General features: G+C 41.5%; 1 protein-coding gene across 1 annotated transcript; it reads right to left on the bottom strand.

Moving 5' to 3' along the window:
• Positions 1–1844: 1844 nt before the first annotated feature.
• Gls (glutaminase) lies at positions 1845–18905 on the bottom strand. Its single transcript, XM_076317111.1, has 12 exons — positions 18642–18905; positions 15405–15502; positions 11185–11220; positions 10021–10120; positions 9764–9906; positions 8632–9005; positions 8174–8454; positions 7937–8113; positions 7475–7635; positions 6217–6342; positions 5259–5399; positions 1845–4648 (listed from the first exon to the last, which is right to left on the bottom strand). The coding sequence occupies exons 1-12, from the start codon at positions 18699–18701 to the stop codon at positions 4468–4470; spliced, it is 1878 nt and encodes a 625-aa protein (XP_076173226.1). The 5' UTR covers positions 18702–18905; the 3' UTR covers positions 1845–4467.
• Positions 18906–20179: the final 1274 nt, after the last annotated feature.

Genomic DNA, 20179 nt, shown 5'->3' on the forward strand with positions numbered 1-20179 from the left:
GGTCGATGCTCCATTGATCTCCGAAGTGATCTACGCGTCTTCGAAGCGGTACAAAGCAAATCCCGTTCGGTTTCGCGGCTGGAAAGTCGCGATGACCAATTCACGGGCGTTCGATAAATTCCAAGCGACATTGGGGCTCGAGATTAGCTCGGGAGAGGGGGGGTGAGGGGCACCGGTGGGGGGGAAAGTACCGATTCGCTACATAGAAATGACGACCTTTGGGTCAAGCGCCTCGCGTCGAGCGGAACGAGCGCCTCGTTGATACGGAACTCGTGTTGTTACGAAATGGACAACCACCGGCTCTGGAACCTTTCATTGAGACGATTCACCTTGATGATTCACGCTCAGTAACACCGTCGACTCGCTTTGATGCCAATTGAAATTTTCGACGCCGGACCAGGAAAACCCCAAAGCTTACACGACCGTGGCCACTGGTAATTCTGCTCGTACATTACGAAGGTAAACGCAAACGTTGAATTTCGTGACTTAGACGAGAACTTTGTAAGTAAGTGGTACTTACACTGGACAATTGTTCTCCTTCGCGGTATTCTCACGGTTTAAAATTCTCGTACTTCTATTTGTACTGGTCTTTCAACAGTGTCTCTTCGTGTGCGCGTCAAATCGTGATCGATTCGAAAATTCGTATCGAGAGGGGCTCGGTAACTTTATCAAAGAGGAATATTTTCAATTTGGAGAAGTCGATTACTCTTTGTTGAAAATTTCGAAAATTCTCTTTTCTCAGGGGGTGTCCCTTTAATTCTAACCGTACGGATAGAATTAAAGATGACTCGGTAACTAAATCGAAGAGGAACACTTTCAATTTCTAAATATCGATTTCTGTTCAAAATAAACAGAATTTAAAAATTTTCTTTCCTTAGGGGGGTGTCTTTTAACAAATTTGGAACTGTAAAGATAGAATGGAAGATGGGTAAAAATTCTAGAAAATTGTCTGCTCGTAAATTAACAGTTTCCTATGTTTGCAGAGCAATCATCGACGAGGGTGTCAAAATCTCGGATCAACATTGCGGGGAGAGGAATCGAGGAATACCGATCTACGAGAAAATTCGATCGTGTCTATTCCGCGCACCGTTCGATTCGATGTTCGTTGTAAAAAAAAAGAAAAAACTCGTGACGCGAAATTATCGATTTAATTGACATTCCACGCACGCGACGACTTCGTCTTCTTTTTTCCGTGACGTAACGCGCGCGACTCGCGACGAATGCGAGACGCTCGACGACGATTCTGCGTTCCCCGGTGTCCGCTGTTAAATAACGTCCGACAGGTAACAACGACGAGACAGCGACGAATGTTTACTTTGAACGTTTATTTCCCAAGCAACTTAGATACAAGGATGGAGAGTGTACAAGTTGTCTCTGAAGTGATTTTTCCTGAATGAAATTCTAGCCCATGGTCTCTCACGGTTCTATTCAAATAAGTATCGTTATTAATACTGTAATTAATGCAATTGGTACTCTAACAATTCACTCTCAGAGTACTCAACGATATTCTTCGTCCTGAAACAAAAGAGATTCTCTCGACTCGGAAAAGTGTTGGTGTTAAACAACGACGAGACAGCGACGAATGTTTACTTTGAACGTTTATTTCCCAAGCAACTTAGATACAAGGATGGAGGATGTACAAGTTGTCTCTGAAGTGATTTTCTCTCAATGAAATTCTAGCCCATGGTCTCTCACGGTTCGATCGTTATTAATACTGTACTTAATGCAGTTGGTATTCTAATTTAATTCACTCTCAGAGTACTCAACGATATTCTTCGTCCTGAAACAAGAGATTCTCTCGACTCGGAAAAGTTTTGGTATTAAACAACAACGAGACAGCGACGAATGTTTACTTTGAACGTTTATTTCCCAAGCAACTTAGATACAAGGATGGAGGGTGTACAAGTTGTCTCTGAAGTGATTTTCCCTGAACGAAATTCTAGCTCCTGGTCTCTCACGGTTCGATCGAAATACGTATCGTTATTAATACTGTAATTATTACCGCAGTTGGTACTGTAACTCAATTCGCTCGCAGAGGACTCAACGATATTCCTCGTCCTGAAACAAAAGAGATTCTCTCGACTCGGAAAATTGTTACGCAACGAAACTACTCGCGATAAATAATTCGATCCGACGATCGAAGCGATGATTGGCGATAATTGAATAATAAAAATTATTGTCCCTTCGTATCCGAACGTAAAATTAGGTGGACATTCGCGCGAAGCCTTTGGAGGGAAGGAGATTCACTCGCGAGCGAGAGAAATATATTATTATTGTCCTTCGTCCCTTGGAAAATACATTTTGGCAAAGATGAGAAAATGCGCTTGGAAACGATATGTTCTCACTCGCGCTCGAGAGATACTTTCTTAACGCTCGGCGACGAGATTCAACGGACGTGATAACATCTGTATTTTCCAATAAACTTATTAATTGTAATATACGTGTCCCAGATTCGCGGGTACCCTCACGTCGGGTACACGAATCGCATCGGTACACACGCGGCTGTCGATTCTTCGTTCATCGTGGCTTCACCCATTTCTCGTTGACTATAAGGCAGACTTTGAAGTAATTGACGAAAGGCGGTAGTGGCATCGTTAATCCTTCATTCGACAACTCGAAATATATTAGTTTCTCGTAAATCGTGCTACGAATATTTCTTAATATTCTCTAAACGATTTTCAATCGAAGGAAATAGAAAGTAACATTAACATTAGACGATAGAAATATTTCTACGATTATTAAACCAAGACAAAAGTCTCTGAATGATTTTTAACCGAAGAAAATGGAAGATAGTATTGTTAACATTTGACGATGATAACATTTCTACGATGATTGATCCAAGACAAAAATCTTTAAATGATTTTTGATAAAAAGAAAATAGAAGATAATATTAAGCTAGTGTCAAATAGAACTCGTGTGTCGAGATGTCGAAGAAATAGTTGAAATTGTCGCTTTATACTTTTCGTTTTGCCCAATGAAGGTTTAACCGTTGTACATAACAAACAGACAGTGGAAAACGCTTCTGCGCACCTTGCCCCCTAAGCTCAGCCCTCTCAACGATCGGTTCTGTTCGCTTTGTTCGCGATCGTACAACTAATTTCGACTATAACTTTACGTATAGGACGCGGAGGATCACGCTTCCTGTTCACGCGAACATGGTGCTTCGCTTTCAGACGCAACACTTATTTAAATGGAACGAGGTCGCGATTTATGAGTCACGAATCACACGGAGTCTGCAACCGAGCTGGACTAAAAGTTACATAATCTCGTTTCGATGGCCAAAATTGATTAGAAACTCGATCAAATGATCAATGGACGATGATCACGAGGGCTGGTCGTCACAGAGAATTCTCTTGAGAAAATAATAACACGTTCAACGAAGTGTATCGGTATTTATACCAATTAAATATATATTTACATCGATTAAAAATATATTCAATCGAACGATCGTGTTCTGATTCTCGTAAATTAATCTCGGTTACAGACTTTGTCGAAAAGAAAATGTTTCTTCTTCGAAAACAATCGAGTATGTACCATTCAATTAGTAGATAAATAGGAACGAGTATCACATAAATGAATGAAACGCTGTCTATACGGAAATATTCTTCGGTGTACATTTCATCCTCTTCGCGATCTCCCAGATTCTTAAATCGAGTACCTACGAGTAATACATTAAAAAAAAAAAAATAAAAAAAAAGAGAAATACGCAGTTATTATCTATCTACAGAATCCTCATAAATTATTATAGTGTCTTAGGCGCTCGAGCGGACATTTGCGCACACATTTGTTGATACAGGACAAGACTCGAACAGATTCGCGCAAATAATACTGTAAATGATCGTTATCGCCTTCCTAGGTAACGTTTGGCTTACACGCTAGCTCTCTGTAATCCCGTTACATCGTTCTAACGCTACAAAATGCCATAAGAACCGTTCTTAGGTGATAAAATATGAAAAAAAGAAACAAAAACAATTAAGAAGAACAAAAGGCATCGATGTAGGGTATCGGACGGAGACGAGCAAAATTCAATTAGAAGATACAAAAACAATGTAAATAATTTCGGATCGTTCCACAGGAATTCTAATCTTTATTTAATCGGCGATCGATAAAAAAAAGTTCATCTTTTATTCGTTTCGCGTGATTTTTATCCAGTTAGGAATTTTGCCCGTCTCTGGAGTGTTGACGTAAGAGTAAAACGAAAATACCAATCGTTACAAACTGTACAAAAATATAAATTCCAGGCTTGTGTTTAAGGGGGGGATGGGGTTGTAGAGAGTCGATTCTAGGGTAATACTTAAAGTTAAGCGTAAAAACGAACGAAATCAGTCGCACAGTAGGAAAATAATCGGTTCACGGCGACCTCGAGTTCCCATTATCGCACCTACGATCCTAGACCACGTACTCTTACTCGGAATCTCACACGCACGACACGTTTTCCCATGAAAAATATCCTATCTAATACGTCGTTTATGGTAACGGTGTTTGACCGGCGGTGTCCGCGACTTTCCTCGTATCTGTGTTCTCTTCCTCGGTTTCCTTCACGGCGTTCTCCAATTCCGATTTGCGAACGAGTGCATAATTGTGGAGATACTCCACCACTTGCATGTGTCCAAACGTTTCTGCCTCGTCTACTGGCCGTTTACCCCACCTGGAAATATTCCTCGATATTAATCGATCAATTTCAGTACCTTTAAACTATCAAAGAATTATATCATCCGATCGTAACCAAACGTAACAACCACTGTCACGAATACGTTATATTTATTCTTTCGGTTGCTGTCACTGTCCAAAAAATTTGTTGTATTCTTGGCCAGAAATTAAATCGATCCAATGATTCTAAAATATAAATGATTGCCTCCTTCTTTGTTAAAGAATCAATTGAAATTGAACAAAATAATCTTGATGAATTAAATAATTCGTTGTAGGAAGTGAAACTTCGTTTAGAAGAATTCTGCAAAGATACAGTGACTGTTCTTTTCCATTTAATTTACCAAAGGCGTTTCCAAACTATAATTCTCGAGACATTGTACAAAACGTTTCTCAAAATTATTCCTGTCAATTTTAGGATTGATTAAATTTCTAGCAACTGTCAATATTTGATACAACTCGATATCTTTCTAAATGTCGGTTAACCAAGAAAGCTATCTCGAACAGTTCATCTCGAATCGATTCGTGGAAATGTATGAGAGAAAGTCTCAGTGGGTAGTCGATCAAATTAGTTGCTAGCAGTTCTCGAAACGAAGTATGACGAACGTTACCTGTCCTTGGGTTCGTCCGGGACTCCGCATTGCTCGATGAGAAACTCAACGCAATCCAGGTGTCCTTCGCTGGCAGCCAGGTGCAGGGCTGTCCTGCCATCGTAATCGGACAGTGTCATGTCCATTCCGCTTAATCGATGCCTACAATTATGGTGATCCCGTAAATTAGCTTGCACTTTTTTCTCTCGACCAACAAAGTCGTTCGAGGTCAAGAAACTTTTCGTTCCAATTGAGAATCCGAGAAACCATTGGGATTAGAATTTAATCAAATTTCAACGAATATCGCAGGAAATTGAATTCTCATCTAATAAACGAGCCAGAGGTATCTACGAGTATTTATAGTTCGTGAAAGGTCTGAGAACCAATTAACCACGAAGCGGGAATAGAAATAAATAATTGTGAACGTGTAGGATAATACCTGGTGGTACGAAAGGATTTAGACAAGGTAAGGCGAAGAAATGGTACTAATACTCGAGCGTTCTCCTTGTTATGATATCTCTAATTGAAGTAGAAATAATATAATGCAAGTACGGGACGAGTCGAGAGAGATCCGAGGAATTTCATTACGGGCCGAGAGCCCCGTGGACGAGACAATAAAATTATTAATCTTAATTGTGATCGAGATTCCTCTCTGTCTCTCTTGCAGTGAAATTCGAAGTGGGGACGCAATGGTATTTACGAGTGCGTGCTAACCGGGGACAAAAATTTCGAACACGTTGCAGGCAAAAGGCAAAACGAGAGACAAGAGGTACGTGTGTCGCAATAATCGAAGTAGATAAGAGACAGCGGGGTTCCCGAGTGGTGGATGAGAAGATAACGAGATGAATATAGAATAACGTGTATAATTGCATACTTAATGAATAATTAATTCATGGATGGTATAAATAGTCATGAGAGCTGTTTGAAGAGATAACGCGAAGTTCGTGCGGCAGAAGGTTAATTAACGATAGCGACTCACCGTCTCATCGCGGTTACATCGCCACTGGCTGCGCTGAACAAGAGGTTCACGATGGACAGCCCCTTGGTCTCGTACTTGTGCCTCCTTGGGTCCTTCTTGTTTGTCGCGTGCTTCAGGTTGTCGTATCTGTGATCATAGTAGGTGCTACACTAATCGGGACGGGATGGAAAATGACGGGAGACAATGAACATTGTTCCAGTGATGTTGGTCGATGATAGTCCGTGTTCAGATTCGAAGACATTGGCAGACATTTCGCAGGCAGGTTTGTTCGTGCAGGTTAGCGTATAGTGGAGGTTGTGAGAAAAGCAAAGGAAAGGAAATAAATAATTGATTAATGTGTTATCACTCAGTTGTAATTTGAAATTAGCTTTTAACACTTTCGCTGCGAACGATTCCAACATGGAGGAGAACCACGCGCGGTGATCTCGAAGGTAGAACCGCTCTGCGCGGAATATCTTTCCGTGGTTTGAACGTGTACGTTCTTTGGACACCTATGGGCGTTTAACGCGCGTGGTTCACCGATAAGAATCGTAGCGGCGAGAGAGTCAAAGAAAGTTAATAATCGTAATAGTAGCTCGTGCGTAATTATGACAACTCGTCTCGGTCTTGGACAAGCGTTGCACGCTTGCAACGTTTCCGGCTGGAATTTTGACCCTCTTCCGTAAAGGGAGGTGTAGGTTACAAAGGCTTATAACGGTGCAGTTATAAAGGGAATAAAGAAACATCAAATTTATATACAGTCTGGAGAAAAGTAAATATGAAAAAAATAACGTGCTGGATATGTATCATTCTAATGAGAAATGAAAACTTTTTCCTTTGGGCAGAGAATTAGTTGCAATGAACTTTTACTCGTAAAACGCCAGAAAGAAATATTGTGCGCAATCGTCTCATTAATTTTCGTAATCGTGTCGGTATCGTGGATTATTTTTTACCAAAGAGGGTTGAAATTCCAACCGGAAGCGTCTTAAATGTATCGAACTAGTCCACTACTGAAATGATTTATCATAATTAAACGAAGATAATCAGACGCGAAATCTCCTGGTGAAATTGATCACCGACTCGTGTGAGAAATTGGATCCTAATTGTTTCCTTATTGCGTTTGTATTATTCTTTTTTCATAGATCGCGTTCAAGGTCGTTAGAGTGTACGAAGTTTTTGTGCGAGTGTGTCGAACGTGTACATTTGCAACTACGCGAGCACGCTAAACTATCAACACAGAACGCGTCGAAAGAACTCGATAAACGTTTTACGTACATACCTATGGAAATTGAACTCGGAGACGAGCTCTTCGCAAAACTGCACGCCCCGACACGAATTACCCAGAGGATCCAACGGTGGCGACCATGTGCAAATTCCCATTACGTTTGGAATTACCACCAGAAGGCTACCAGACACTCCAGATTTCGCTGGTATACCAACCTGTGACGAAACGTACATTTTTCACAAATTACACTAAAATTCCATATTTATTTGCAAATTTCCTCTCAGAAGATACGATCGTAACAAAGTAACAAAGTAAACGGTTCGTAAGTGACGATTCAAAATCTTCATTTTGTATCGACCACAGGAACAATCTTGTTAGGTAACATACTCAACCATCTCTCTGGCATGGTAACGACGATCGATAACGAGAATAGCGTTTGGCTCCTGAGAGGCAACTTTGGACATTATTGATTTAATTAACTAGAGACCAAGTGTTCCGAAAGGGGTTGAAACTTGCCTTGAACGCAAATTGTCCACTGTAATCGTACATGCCGCAGCTGTGCATCAAGCTGAGAACGTCTCGAACGCTATCAGGCTTGAGTACCTTCTCCTCGGTGATGGGGCATATGCCTCCATTGGCCAAGGTAGCCGCCATCACCGCCATGGTGTCGCAGTTTGCCTCCATGGAGCAGCACTGGGGACGTAGGAACGGTATAAGAACATCGAAACTTTTACCCTAAGAGAATCAACGTACCTGGAAATAGAAGTCCATTATTTCCCGCAGATTCGTTTTGTCGGGGTAACAGTTGTGCTCTCTCATGTAGAAACCAAGGGCGTAGTTTCTGTCAGCAGCCTCGCGTTCGGATAAGAAGACAGCGTTGTTGAAGCCAAGGTTCTCACCACCGGCCAACTTCTTGAAATAGTTCATCGCGAAATCGAACTTCTCCGCCAGAGTCATCTCGGGTTTGATCAAGGACTTCAGCAGGGAACAGACCAAGATCGCTCCGGCGTTGATCATAGGATTGTGGGGCTTCTCTGTGGAAACCATCAACACCGTGTATCGAAATCCTTCCTGCATTGGCTTCAAAAATATTTTGAACGTGTCCCGACGCATTCTGATGACATGGACAGGTGTTCTCGAAGACGATGTTAGATTTGGTAATCCGTGAGTAACGTTAGTATTCAATGCACAGAGCAAGGAGGCAAACTTACTGTTGTAATCGAGCACCAATTCGTTGAAATTCCGTCCAGAAGGCTCCTGGCCCACGTATTGGTGAACGACTTCCTGTCCCAGCCTGTCCAGAGCAATGGCGTAGGTCAACGGTTTGCTGCAACTCTGCAAGGTGAACGGAATGTACGTGTCGCCGATGCTGAACCTCTGTCCATCGATCGTGCACACAGAGACACCCCAGTAATCCGGATTCATCCTCGCCAGCTGAGGAATGTAGGAGGCAACCTTGCCCTCGGAGTTCGATTTGCATTTCCAGTAGAAGTCCTCTATGTGCTTCGTGAAGCCCGACCAGTCAGGGATGATGAACTGATGCCTGAACGCTCTCGAGATCAGCACTATGTTGGGACTGATGACCCTGAAATTCGGAAGGAGATTTCCTCGGTATTGACCCAATTATCGAGCATTGAATCCACCGATCCACGTGTAGGCAGTTTTGATCTAACATATATTGTAAGTTTTTCTAACACTGCGTAGGCGTATCAAAGAGATCATAATACGTATCGTGAACGTAGTAATTCCAAGTAGTTTTAAGTATTGTCAATGAATCGGTGAAACTCTCCCGATGAAAATGAGCCCAAACACGACCATATTCGGATCACTTCCAATTACACGTTTTTCGAGTAATTTTTGAAAAGTTTCAAATTTTGAGCAATCGAAAGTAGTCCGAACGAGGTCGTGTTTGGGCTCGTTTTCATCGGGAAAATCTCACCGATCTGTTGTTAATACACTCGCGAAGATTCAACGAGAAATATAAAAACTTGCGGAGTATCGTTTCAAAGCTCGGCGACCCGTACTAAAAAACCCACGCGTTGTTGCGTTCATTCTCGCGTATATCGTTCAATCTTCTCGTCGAGCAGTTCACACTCGGCTGGGTCTTCGCTCGGAACACAAAAGGTCGATCTCGAGAAACAAATTCTCCACCGACCCTCCTTAAAACGTTTCTGGCACGCCCACGAATGCACGCTTTAACGAGGGATCGGTGCAATTTTCCTAATAATCCAGTTACACCGGACAACCCTCGGGGATTCCATCGGGAGAAGAATGTCGAACGATTATCCCGTGCAACGAGTGGCAATTTAATCGCAAAAAGGACATCGAGCAAGAGCAGTTTACCTTCTAAACTGTTCCCTGTTCAACTTCTGCGTCTCGTGCGAGACACCCTCGTGTCCTCCGCTCTTCAAGTGCTCTTTCCGCAAGTTGTCCGAGAATTCTTGCAGTCTGGGGTCGTCGTTTCGTAAACCGGTCGTCCTCAAAGCCTTCCACCGCGCAAACAAGAAAATGTAGAGCACCGTGAGCAACCGAGAAACACTCTAGCCTCGATCGAGACTCGTGTGGCTCCTCGGGGGTAAAACGGAGAGTAGTTTACTTACGGCCAAGAACTTTCCGACTGGCAGAAGACCGGTCTCCTCGTTTTTGAACATATCGAACAGCACATCCTCGGCATTGGTCGCTTGGTCCTGGTCTCTGGTGCTGGAACGATTCGAGAGATCACTTAGCACATGGTTCTGTACTTTAGCACATGTTAAGTCCCTCGACTATTCTCGTTGTACGAGAAACAGTGTCACTCGCGGAACTGGGACAAGCTCCGATTCTTTTGTCGGTGAAAAGACGATGAAACGAGGCACAGTAGTCCCAACTGCGCGAACCACCCTGTATATGTACACTCTTTCTATCCAGCATGCAATTTACTGTTCCAGGCTCGAAATACAGAACCAGTTTTAAACTACGATCATCGTGCAGAATCGACACAGAAGAGGAACGAGTCTAACGAGGAATCTTAATCGGTGAATCGCATGCAAGACTGTCGAATAAATCAACGAATGAACATAATTGGTACGTTTATTAACACGAGGAGAATCGGGAGGAGTGAGTTACACATGCAAACAAAGTCACGCACCGAAAAAAGCTCGCTATCTACGAATCTACGATAAAATTGCAAACCAGAGAGGCATCGTAGAACCTGCACAGCTACGATAAATTTACCCTTTCTATTACGAGACGAGCTAAAAATGTACTACGACTATACGATAGATTAAACAAACTACGTTCCCTCGGTGTTAATTTATACGAGTCATCTGTTCGCGACGTCGTTAATTAACATGTTTCAGGTCACGTGGCACACCATTTCCCCAACTTGTGTACGTTGCGAATTTTTAATATCGTGAAATCCACTTCGATCGATGTTTCTTTTCGTAGACGCACGGGGTGGCGATAAACTCGGTGAAAAAATATTAATTTTTCAATCTCGGGGTAAATATTTTTGATCGTAAACGAGTGCGAATATTTTCTATCGTAAGCAACATTTCGAGCGGCGTACCGTGCGCGATAGCAATAAACGATCACTCGTGTCGTTTGCGGTAAAAAAACATTCCCGATTGAACTTGAAAATTAACTCGGCGAACTATTGATATTTTTACCGTCCGTGTATATATACTCGTACGTGTACTATATGAATTAATTATTATCCCCCTTTCAAAGATTTCTCTCGCGTATTGTACCATGCATAATCGATAATAAGGTCGCATAGTACTCACTACATATAATGGCTGTCATGAATGAAGCTGTACTCGCTGTGAACATACAACGAAAACAGGTATGAACGGGGATGAAAATCGGTGATCGTTACCTAAGGAATCGCGCCAGTATCCTTTTCGCCTTGAAACCTTTCCTTTCTAGCCAGATGGAGCACGCGATCCTCGATTTGATCGAGTAATCCTCGGAAACTTCCATCGGGGCTAACTCCATACCCTCCGTGGACAATTTCTCGTTTATCTCGAGGCGAGGCACAACGATGTTTTGGTTAATTTCCTTCATCGTGAATTATTACCGAAGCTTATCGATCTCTTAAAATTCTTTGCAGTTCAAATCGACCGAACTCTATCTCCTCGATACAACACGATCGAAAAACGTTTTATAAAAGTTACTTGGGATTTTTATTTATTTCTTATTTATTACTCGAAATTTTTACTTATTTCTTATATATTACTTGGAACTTTTACTTATTTCTTACTTATTACTCGGGATCTTTATTTACGTCTTATTTATTATTCGGGATTTTTATTTATTTCTTATTTATTACTTGGGATTTTTAGGAAAGCACTTTGGAAACGATCGAGAACCCTCGATAGATCTTTCGACGATCGATGCCGCGTTTCTTCGCGATTCCGTGTGCCGTGAAATCAACACGGAACGAGTCTTTATATTGGCTGCAAATTGCACGACCCCACTTGGAGAAAAAAATACGTGTCAAAAATAACAGATGCGCCGGTAAATGATTAGCAACGGGAGCGAAACGTATTCTTCGAGAAGATTTTTTTAATATCTCTGTTGTCAAATGGCTTCGTTAATTGAAAGTTTCAAGACACGTTGCTGGTGGTTGGATTGCATAATTGCGAGCAAACTATCTCATCTGTTTACCGTCTAATCTTCGTTTCGTTTCCCGTAGCTTCCGTGGCGCAACCAGCGAGATTCCATAATCGAGAAATAGTCTATTATACGAAATTGCATCAACAGGATATTTGAAAAAGGTCTCATCTGCCCGTAACATTTTTTAAACATTAATTACGTTCGTTTCGTAGCTTTACTCGAAAATCTATTTGGAAAGAATTTTTTCTACGAAAAGATACATCAAAAATTCTCGAAAACCTTTTCAAACGGTAATCATTGTTTAAGAAGGGTTCCTCTATTTTTTAACGGAACGAACAAAATGGATTCGCGTTACATTCTATCGAAGACTAGTATGTCAATGCGCGCAAACAAAGGAGGTTGAACGTGTGAATTACGCAGGGAACACCTAATGGTAAATCCCACGTGTGGCTAAACAATCAATTAGTTTCAATTAGAGCGGTGTGTGCCAAGGTACATCTAACGACAGTCAGATGGTCAGCGAAACAACTTTTCGACTCGAACATCAGCCATGCACAAAAGATATTTCTTCTTCTGGAAAGAAATTCCAAACATTCTCCAAAAATCTAAGAATCCATTGCTATTTCAGTGGATTTACAAAAAAACTTCTAAACAGTGATTTTTTCAAACAATATAAGAATTCATTCCTAATCGAATGGATTTATACAGAGATTCCCTAATAGCGAGTTTTCGAGAAAAATGAAAATCTCCTCTAGGTGTAAAAATTAAAATCGAAAGTACACAACACAATTTGGCACATAGTTCTCGATCGATATATTCAGTTAATTGTATCCAAATCGTGAGTCAATTTTATTCGAGAAAAATGCTAACGCGTCAATAACAACATTTATTCACGGTAGATGGAAATATATATTCGATTTTCGAAAAGAGTTTCCGATATTTTGAACGCAAAGTTAACGTTTCGATATTTTTACACCGCTTCCGCGTACTCGCGTTACAGCTTTGACACATCGAAACGCTAATTCTATTTGGTTTTTCCACACCGGTGTAGTTTCTTACTAGTGATGAATCACTCTGTATTTTATACATATTATTATACATTATTTACTAACCTCTACATTATATTCTATACTCCTATTCCAAACACTTTAACGTATTTTGTTTTATAACGAAGAAATGAAAATTGAAGAAAAAAGGGCAACTGAACCGGAGAAGGAGTCAATATTATTATAAACGTTAGAATAAAAATTTAGAATAGTTAAAAATGTGGTAATATTTTTCTCGAATAAAATCAATTCTTCTGTTCTACTTTTTCTAACTACAATGAATAAGATATTCTCCGTAGTCGCAATGTCGATTCGTGTGTTTGTTGAAAAAATTGTCTCGAGAAACGAGTATCGAATCTTACCAAGACCACGAGTTATAGAAATCAGCAATGTCCTCCATGCAGGGTCCTCTGCAGTGAAAATCGTCCATTGTTCTCCGCTCGATACTCGACGATACTCGAACGAACACTAATCGTCCATCGCTTCCCGAAGTATCGAGATCAACTTCTACTTCGATTTCCACGCAAGACTCTTTTTCCTGAACCCGCGATCTCGAGAAGATCCACCGTTTCGTGATCGGTCAAAGTTATGGCGAACAAAGGGACATCGTCTCCAGAACGTATTTAAATACGGAGCAGCGTCGTTAAGACAATAAATCGCGATGCTTGGGGTCGGATCTATGAAGATCGAAGGTTCTCATTAACGATCTACGACGTATCGACGAGAACGTGAAAAAGGAACAGAAAAATGATTAACGAACCGAATGAGAAAGGACGAATTTTCAGTAGTACAGAAATGACAAAAATATTAGACAAGATATATGGATTTTTTTAAATTTATAATATACAAAAAGAAGCGAATGGATAAGATTTTAACGACAATGGTACTAACGAGAGCGACAGAATGAACAGAGTGACAGAAAGAGAAAGAGAGAGAGAGAGAGTTTCTTTTTACGCGTAGATCGTTGAAAATTTCCGCGAATTGGATCGATTGAGAACCGTCAGCATCGATTACATCGAATTTATTGATTCCCCATTGTGTTCCACTTAATACGCGTGTATCTATTTCTTGATTGTTACGATGTTCCTCAGCTAAGGAGAACACGATAAATGATTCGCCTTATTTTAAACAAGCAACGTAGCCGATCGCTGCGATCCGTGTAAGCAATTGGTCTATTGTACGTATGTCGTTGAAGTTCAACTAGACGAGCGAATTTATCCACTTATTCGAATTATGCAATCGGGCTTAAAGTGTATTGACATTTTAACTTGCAACCGTATTCGTGGATCACTCGGATTCTATAAATCATAAAATAAAATTTATTAATTGAACGAGCACGAAAGTAACTATACTGCGTAAAGTAGCAATCGATTAGATTGTGTAAATAAATAATTGGAGTAAAAGTCGTTAAATCGAGGAGACGAAATTCTCCGTGAAGTGGAAATCGATTAGACGGTGTAAATGATAAAATAAATATTATTAAATCGAGAAGTAGAATGGCGATAATGCACCCGGAAGTATCTGAAGTATTCTCTGTAGAACTTTTCATTATTTGAACTATCGATCGGTGCAATTAGCGTCACGATTACCATTTCTTTGTTAATTGCAAATGAAATCACAGCTGAACGGTAAAGTATCCAGGTTTTACATATTTAGACACCAGTATCGTTATGCCACGCACAATTTGCAAGTTACTCGGAACTTAATCGCCAGTTATGGTTCCCGCGAATCGCACGCATAATTACGTATCGCCTTACACGATCGAATAGAACACGGTTCGCTTAATTGCTGCGCGCCGAACATCGCATTCTTTATCGTTACAACATTCAGTAACCATACGGAGGCGTTAATTATCGTTGTAATATCAGTTCCGATTAACTCGAGGTTTGAAATTACTTCGATCGATCGAGTTCGATCGCGTCGTGCTCCATCGCTATCGAAGGCATGCTTTCGAGAGACTAGGGAAAGGGTGTGATAAATAAATTAATAAACAAGAGAACAATTATCGATTGTTTCTCTCTTACGTCTTCGTCGTGAAAATTGACAACTCGACGGATAAACAATTACGATAAAGGGACACGCGTTTCGAGAAATTCCGAAAATCGAGAAACTCGACGAATAAATAATTACAGGTGAGGGATGTGCGTTTGAAAAATTTAAAATATTAATTATTCGACGAGTAACGAGTAACTTTGGAAATGAAATCTCGATTCGAAAGATCCCGAAACGAATGGTGTTTAAATAAATTAACGAACGGAGGAGGTAAACCGTTGATTAGTTTTCTCGGTGTCTTCGTCGCGAATAATAAATAATTGCAGGCAAGGAGAACGTGTGTTCGTTACCGTGTCTGCGCGCGTTCTAATTCTAAGGCACTTCCGAAAGCGGCGTCCAAGTATTTTAAAGTTCCGAGCTTCTTCGACGCTGATACCGCAGCTCGTCTCTGCAACCAATCAATCCCATCGTGGCAATCAGAATCTCTTCAAGAAAATGCACAAGCAGCGTGTCCTTAAACAACACTTTTTTGTATTCTCGTTCGTTATCGACCACCCGATACGGTCGAGACTCGATCATCCGAATTGGTACACGCTCTTCGGACGATCGAACGACGATGCATTTGTGCAAGACCGAGCATTCATTGTGCAATATTTATACATATATTCACGTTATTCCGTAATTCGTGAAACGACCGACAATAGAGCGACTCGTCTAAGAATAAATCGAAAACACGGGGTAGAATTTTGTTTTTTTGCTAGACCTCTGAAAATACGTTGAGGGCCAATTCTGTCGAAATAAACCCGATCCTAATCTATAGAATGAACAAAGAGGAGTTGTTCATCGGTAGAATATGCTCCAAGTCGTAATACCGAAAACATTTAGCACGAGGGACGTTCGAAAATAAAATTCGATCTAGCATTTACCCTGTTCGGACCATCTCTGTATCGGAACGTAGATTAACGATTAATGTTTTAAAATAGGCATACCACCGATTGATCTTTATTTATGCGTTTCTCGTGACAGTTAGTGACATCTCGTTGAAAACGTGAAAAATAGAATGCAGCGAATGCAGTGGAATGCACTACGAGGTAAAAGATCGCAGCTGAGAGCTTTCGAAACAATATTTTTATATCGAGACGCGTCATATTCTGTACAAAACAAATCATACTTTTCTCTACTCGAAAAATCGTGCTTTTTTTTTAAACAAATTTTCGTACTTTCTTTCGCGCAAAAATTTCATTAATAACCTGAACAAATCTACAAATATCGTTTCACGCGACAATGATATTCACAGTGATAATAAATCTCTCGTAATACTCGAAGAATATTCTTTTTTTCCCCAATGGACAGAAATTCAGGTCGGAAATGGTTGAAGGTCGGATGATCTGCCTAGAATGGAGCGAGAAACTAGAAAAACGGAAACGCGGTTCCATTTTGAAGAGACCAGTCTTTGTGTACGATGAATGAAAAATTTTGGGTAGCTAATGCGTGCGAGGGGTGCTCAGCACCGGTTGCCAAGCAGTTCCGTATTGATCCTTCCATGAATCAACCCCCACAGCCCTAAGCCGAAACCTGCCACATGTACCCCTAATTCGGATGAGGAGGATGTACGCGCGAAAACAAAAACTTAACGAATCGCTCGCCCTTCGTGTCACTGGTTGACCCACTTTTCGGGGGTCCTTCGGTGTTCGCCATTGGTCCACTTTAATAATGCACTGCGCGACGACTATGGAGACGTTCCACACGGATCATTGTGTCAGTTAGAACTGTGACACCAAGTCTGTAATCTTGTGCTCGCCGAAATCGGGTAACGTACAATCAGTCGCTAAATAACAATATTATAGACCCCGTAGGTTCCCAAAGTATGGGTCGTGACCCAACGGTGGATCGCTATTAAATTATAAAACTGAATTGAATGTTCAGGAGAGTTTTACATTTCAATCGATCAATTGATATTTCAACTGAGTGTATTTCATGCAAAACTTTAAAATACTAACGATATGTATCCTTTTGCTTTAGAAATACGTGTCACGAGGGAGTAGATGATAGATCAATCTTAATAACGAGTCTCGACCCATACAAATTTTCCTTTTCGAAATCCTGTCGAAGAGAGCACAGAAATATTTCGAACGAAGTCAGAAATCGTATTTAAATATGAAATTCAATGCGACGGAAATGATCATGAAAGCAACGTAGATTTGTAGAACTGTACGAAACTTGTTTCTATCACGGTGTATATTAATATTTATAATATCGCAACGTGCGTAAACTCGTACGACTGACTGTACCGTACGTATGGCGTAACGTGACTACCTCAAGTTCAACCCGGACTGTTATATCAATAAGCGAGGTATCAGAGCTTCCAGAGTCCAGCCTAGAAGGTAGCCTCGAAAGAGGTCGAGAAACTTTGTCTTGGAACAGCTGCACAAGGCCTCGATCAATTCCCCTAACCTCTCGTGACTCTTCGACGGGGGTATCTCCCTAACCCCCCACCCCTTGCTCCGTGACATATTTTCGCGAAACGATCAACTACCCCAACGAAATTCGACACTTGGCTGTCACACCGCAACACTATCGATCGTTGGACGAAACTTAACGCGTAGAAAGACGCACGTCAAATTCGAACGTAGCTCGCAACGCGTCCGTGTATTTTAGTCGCTGAAATAGGCCACTGCCATCGCCCACGTGGACGCTAAACATGAATAGAACTAACGTGACCGTATGCACCGATCGATAGCGTTTTTCCCATCGTGGGCGTTGCGCGAGCCCCGAGTGTACCTCGACGAAACCGTAATTGGTAAAAAAGAGATAAAGACGAGCGTAGATCGAAGCACGTGACACGTTCCAATTGCACTCTTACAAACGAGTAATCCCAGTCAAAGAATCGCTACCTTGCGAGAACGGTTACACCTTGGAAGCTCCTACCCAAAAGATACGTCTAGAGTTTGAGAAAAAGTGAGTAAATTCAGACAAGTACGTGACACGTTCCAATGTCACTCTCGCGAACTAGTACTCCCTGTCAAAGGATTATTACGCCGTGAAAGGGACAATGAAACAGTCCTCGAAGCTAGATCCTCGCGAGTACCCTTTCTCGTGGTCCCAGCAGCAATCGCTTATCGATCGTGCCAGCACGGAAAGGGTCGCCGTGGACACGATATTCCAATTATACAAGCGAACAATCCCTTGGAAACAAGGAGTACACCCTCCTCGAGCGTTCGACACCGCCTCTGTGTCTCCATAGTCGTTCAAACACCGCGTTACTATAGTACCTTTTCCTTTGTTCCCTGTTTCGTGAATCTCGATAACCCTCTTTCAACGTCTACCTTCTTACGTCTCCCAGAAAAAGGATTCTCACCCCCGTACACCGCGCTACTCTAACCACTGTAATACAATTCTTTGTTCTCTGTTCCGCGAGAATCTCAGCAACTCCCTTTGAAGGTCTACTTTCTCGTTGATAATGGATCGTCGTCCCCAAACGTCGAGGACTGGACTCGTTCCAAGTCCTCTCGCGGATCGATAAGAAAGGTGGCCGAAATTCGCGCGAATCCACCGATCAATAATTCACGCACGTAGATGGCTCGCACCTTGTTGCTCGTGTGCAGCCTTCTGAGGCCCCTTGCACCAGCTTTGACGATCTTCAGCATTCTCGCGCCCCTAACGACTCGGTTCTCGGTTCGTCGACGACCTGTCTCGTTGAGATGACACGATTCAAATGCAAAAACCGGGGGACTCGAAGACAGACACCACCGTTCTCTTTTTTTTTTCTTTTTTTTCTCTCTCTCTCGAAATGGACACGCACGCACGCGTACGTATGTTCAGAGACGGTGACGCGAGAGCTCGACCCTCGACGTCCCGACAACTAGGAGGTACTGCGGTGTTATAAGGGTCGCGGGGACGTGTGCCAGCCGGCACCATAGGGCACATGCGCGATTTAGACGCGGCGTTGTGAAATTCGCAAGCGTACCGGCTGTTTTTCTGCGTCGATGAATGGAACACGGGAAGGTTCCAGGGTACAGGCCCTCCTGGGAACCGACGATGTAAGGGGACACGTGAACGGGCTAGAGAGGACCGGGGGGGAATTCGTGACACGCACCGACTATTTCGAGAGACCGAATCAATCGACAAGGCCACTTACCCGACTCTGAGTGATGTGAAATTCTAAGATCTTAAGAGAGTACAGGATGAGTCTAAAGTGAAGGAGGAATATTTCACAGACGTAATGTTCGATCTTTTCTCTTAGAATTTTACATTAGGTTTGTATCGACGTAGGAATTTTTAAAGATCGAAGGTGTTAAAAGAAGCACTGGGTGAGTCCAAAATGGAGGAAAGTAATTGCAAACTTAATATATTTGGTGGGCGAGGAATATTTTGCAGACGTGGTGTTCAATCTTTCTTTTTAGAATTTTAGACTAGGTTTGTATCGACGTAGCAATATTTAAAGATCGAAGCTGTTAAAAGAAGCACTGGGTGAGTCCAAAATGGAGGAAAGTAATTGCAAACTTAATATATTTGGTGGGGGAGGAATATTTTGCAGACGTGGTGTTCAATCTTTCTTTTTAGAATTTTAGACTAGGTTCGCATCGACGTAGCAATTTTTAAAGATCGAAGCTGTTAAAAGAAGCATTGGGTGAGTCCAAAATGGAGGAAAGTAATTGCAAACTTAATATATTTGGTGGGGGAGGAATATTTTGCAGACGTGGTGTTCAATCTTTCTTTTTAGAATTTTAGACTAGGTTCGCATCGACGTAGCAATTTTTAAAGATCGAAGTTGTTAAAAGAAGCATTGGGTGAGTCCACAATGATATTATATCATTTGCAGATAATTGCAAACTTAATGTATTATATATGGTAGAACCATGGAAAAGAAATGATAATTTGTGGTATCGTAATTTTGCGGTAGATTTGGATCGAGACAATTATTTTATTCCAATTGTATATTCGTTACTTACGTCATAATAAGAAATAGATTCGATAGTGCAGAGAAGCATCGAATTTAACGAAACGTCTCGAACATTTTTAGAACCTGTTTTAAACGCTGCTCTTCTATATACTCACCCTCTATAACGAGACTATTCCGTCCTTGAGCTGTCAGGGAATGTTTTTTCTCGACCGTAGGTAGGCC

The sequence above is a fragment of the Ptiloglossa arizonensis genome, chromosome 7 (assembly GCF_051014685.1).
Source record: "Ptiloglossa arizonensis isolate GNS036 chromosome 7, iyPtiAriz1_principal, whole genome shotgun sequence".
NCBI classification, from domain to species: domain Eukaryota; kingdom Metazoa; phylum Arthropoda; class Insecta; order Hymenoptera; family Colletidae; genus Ptiloglossa; species Ptiloglossa arizonensis.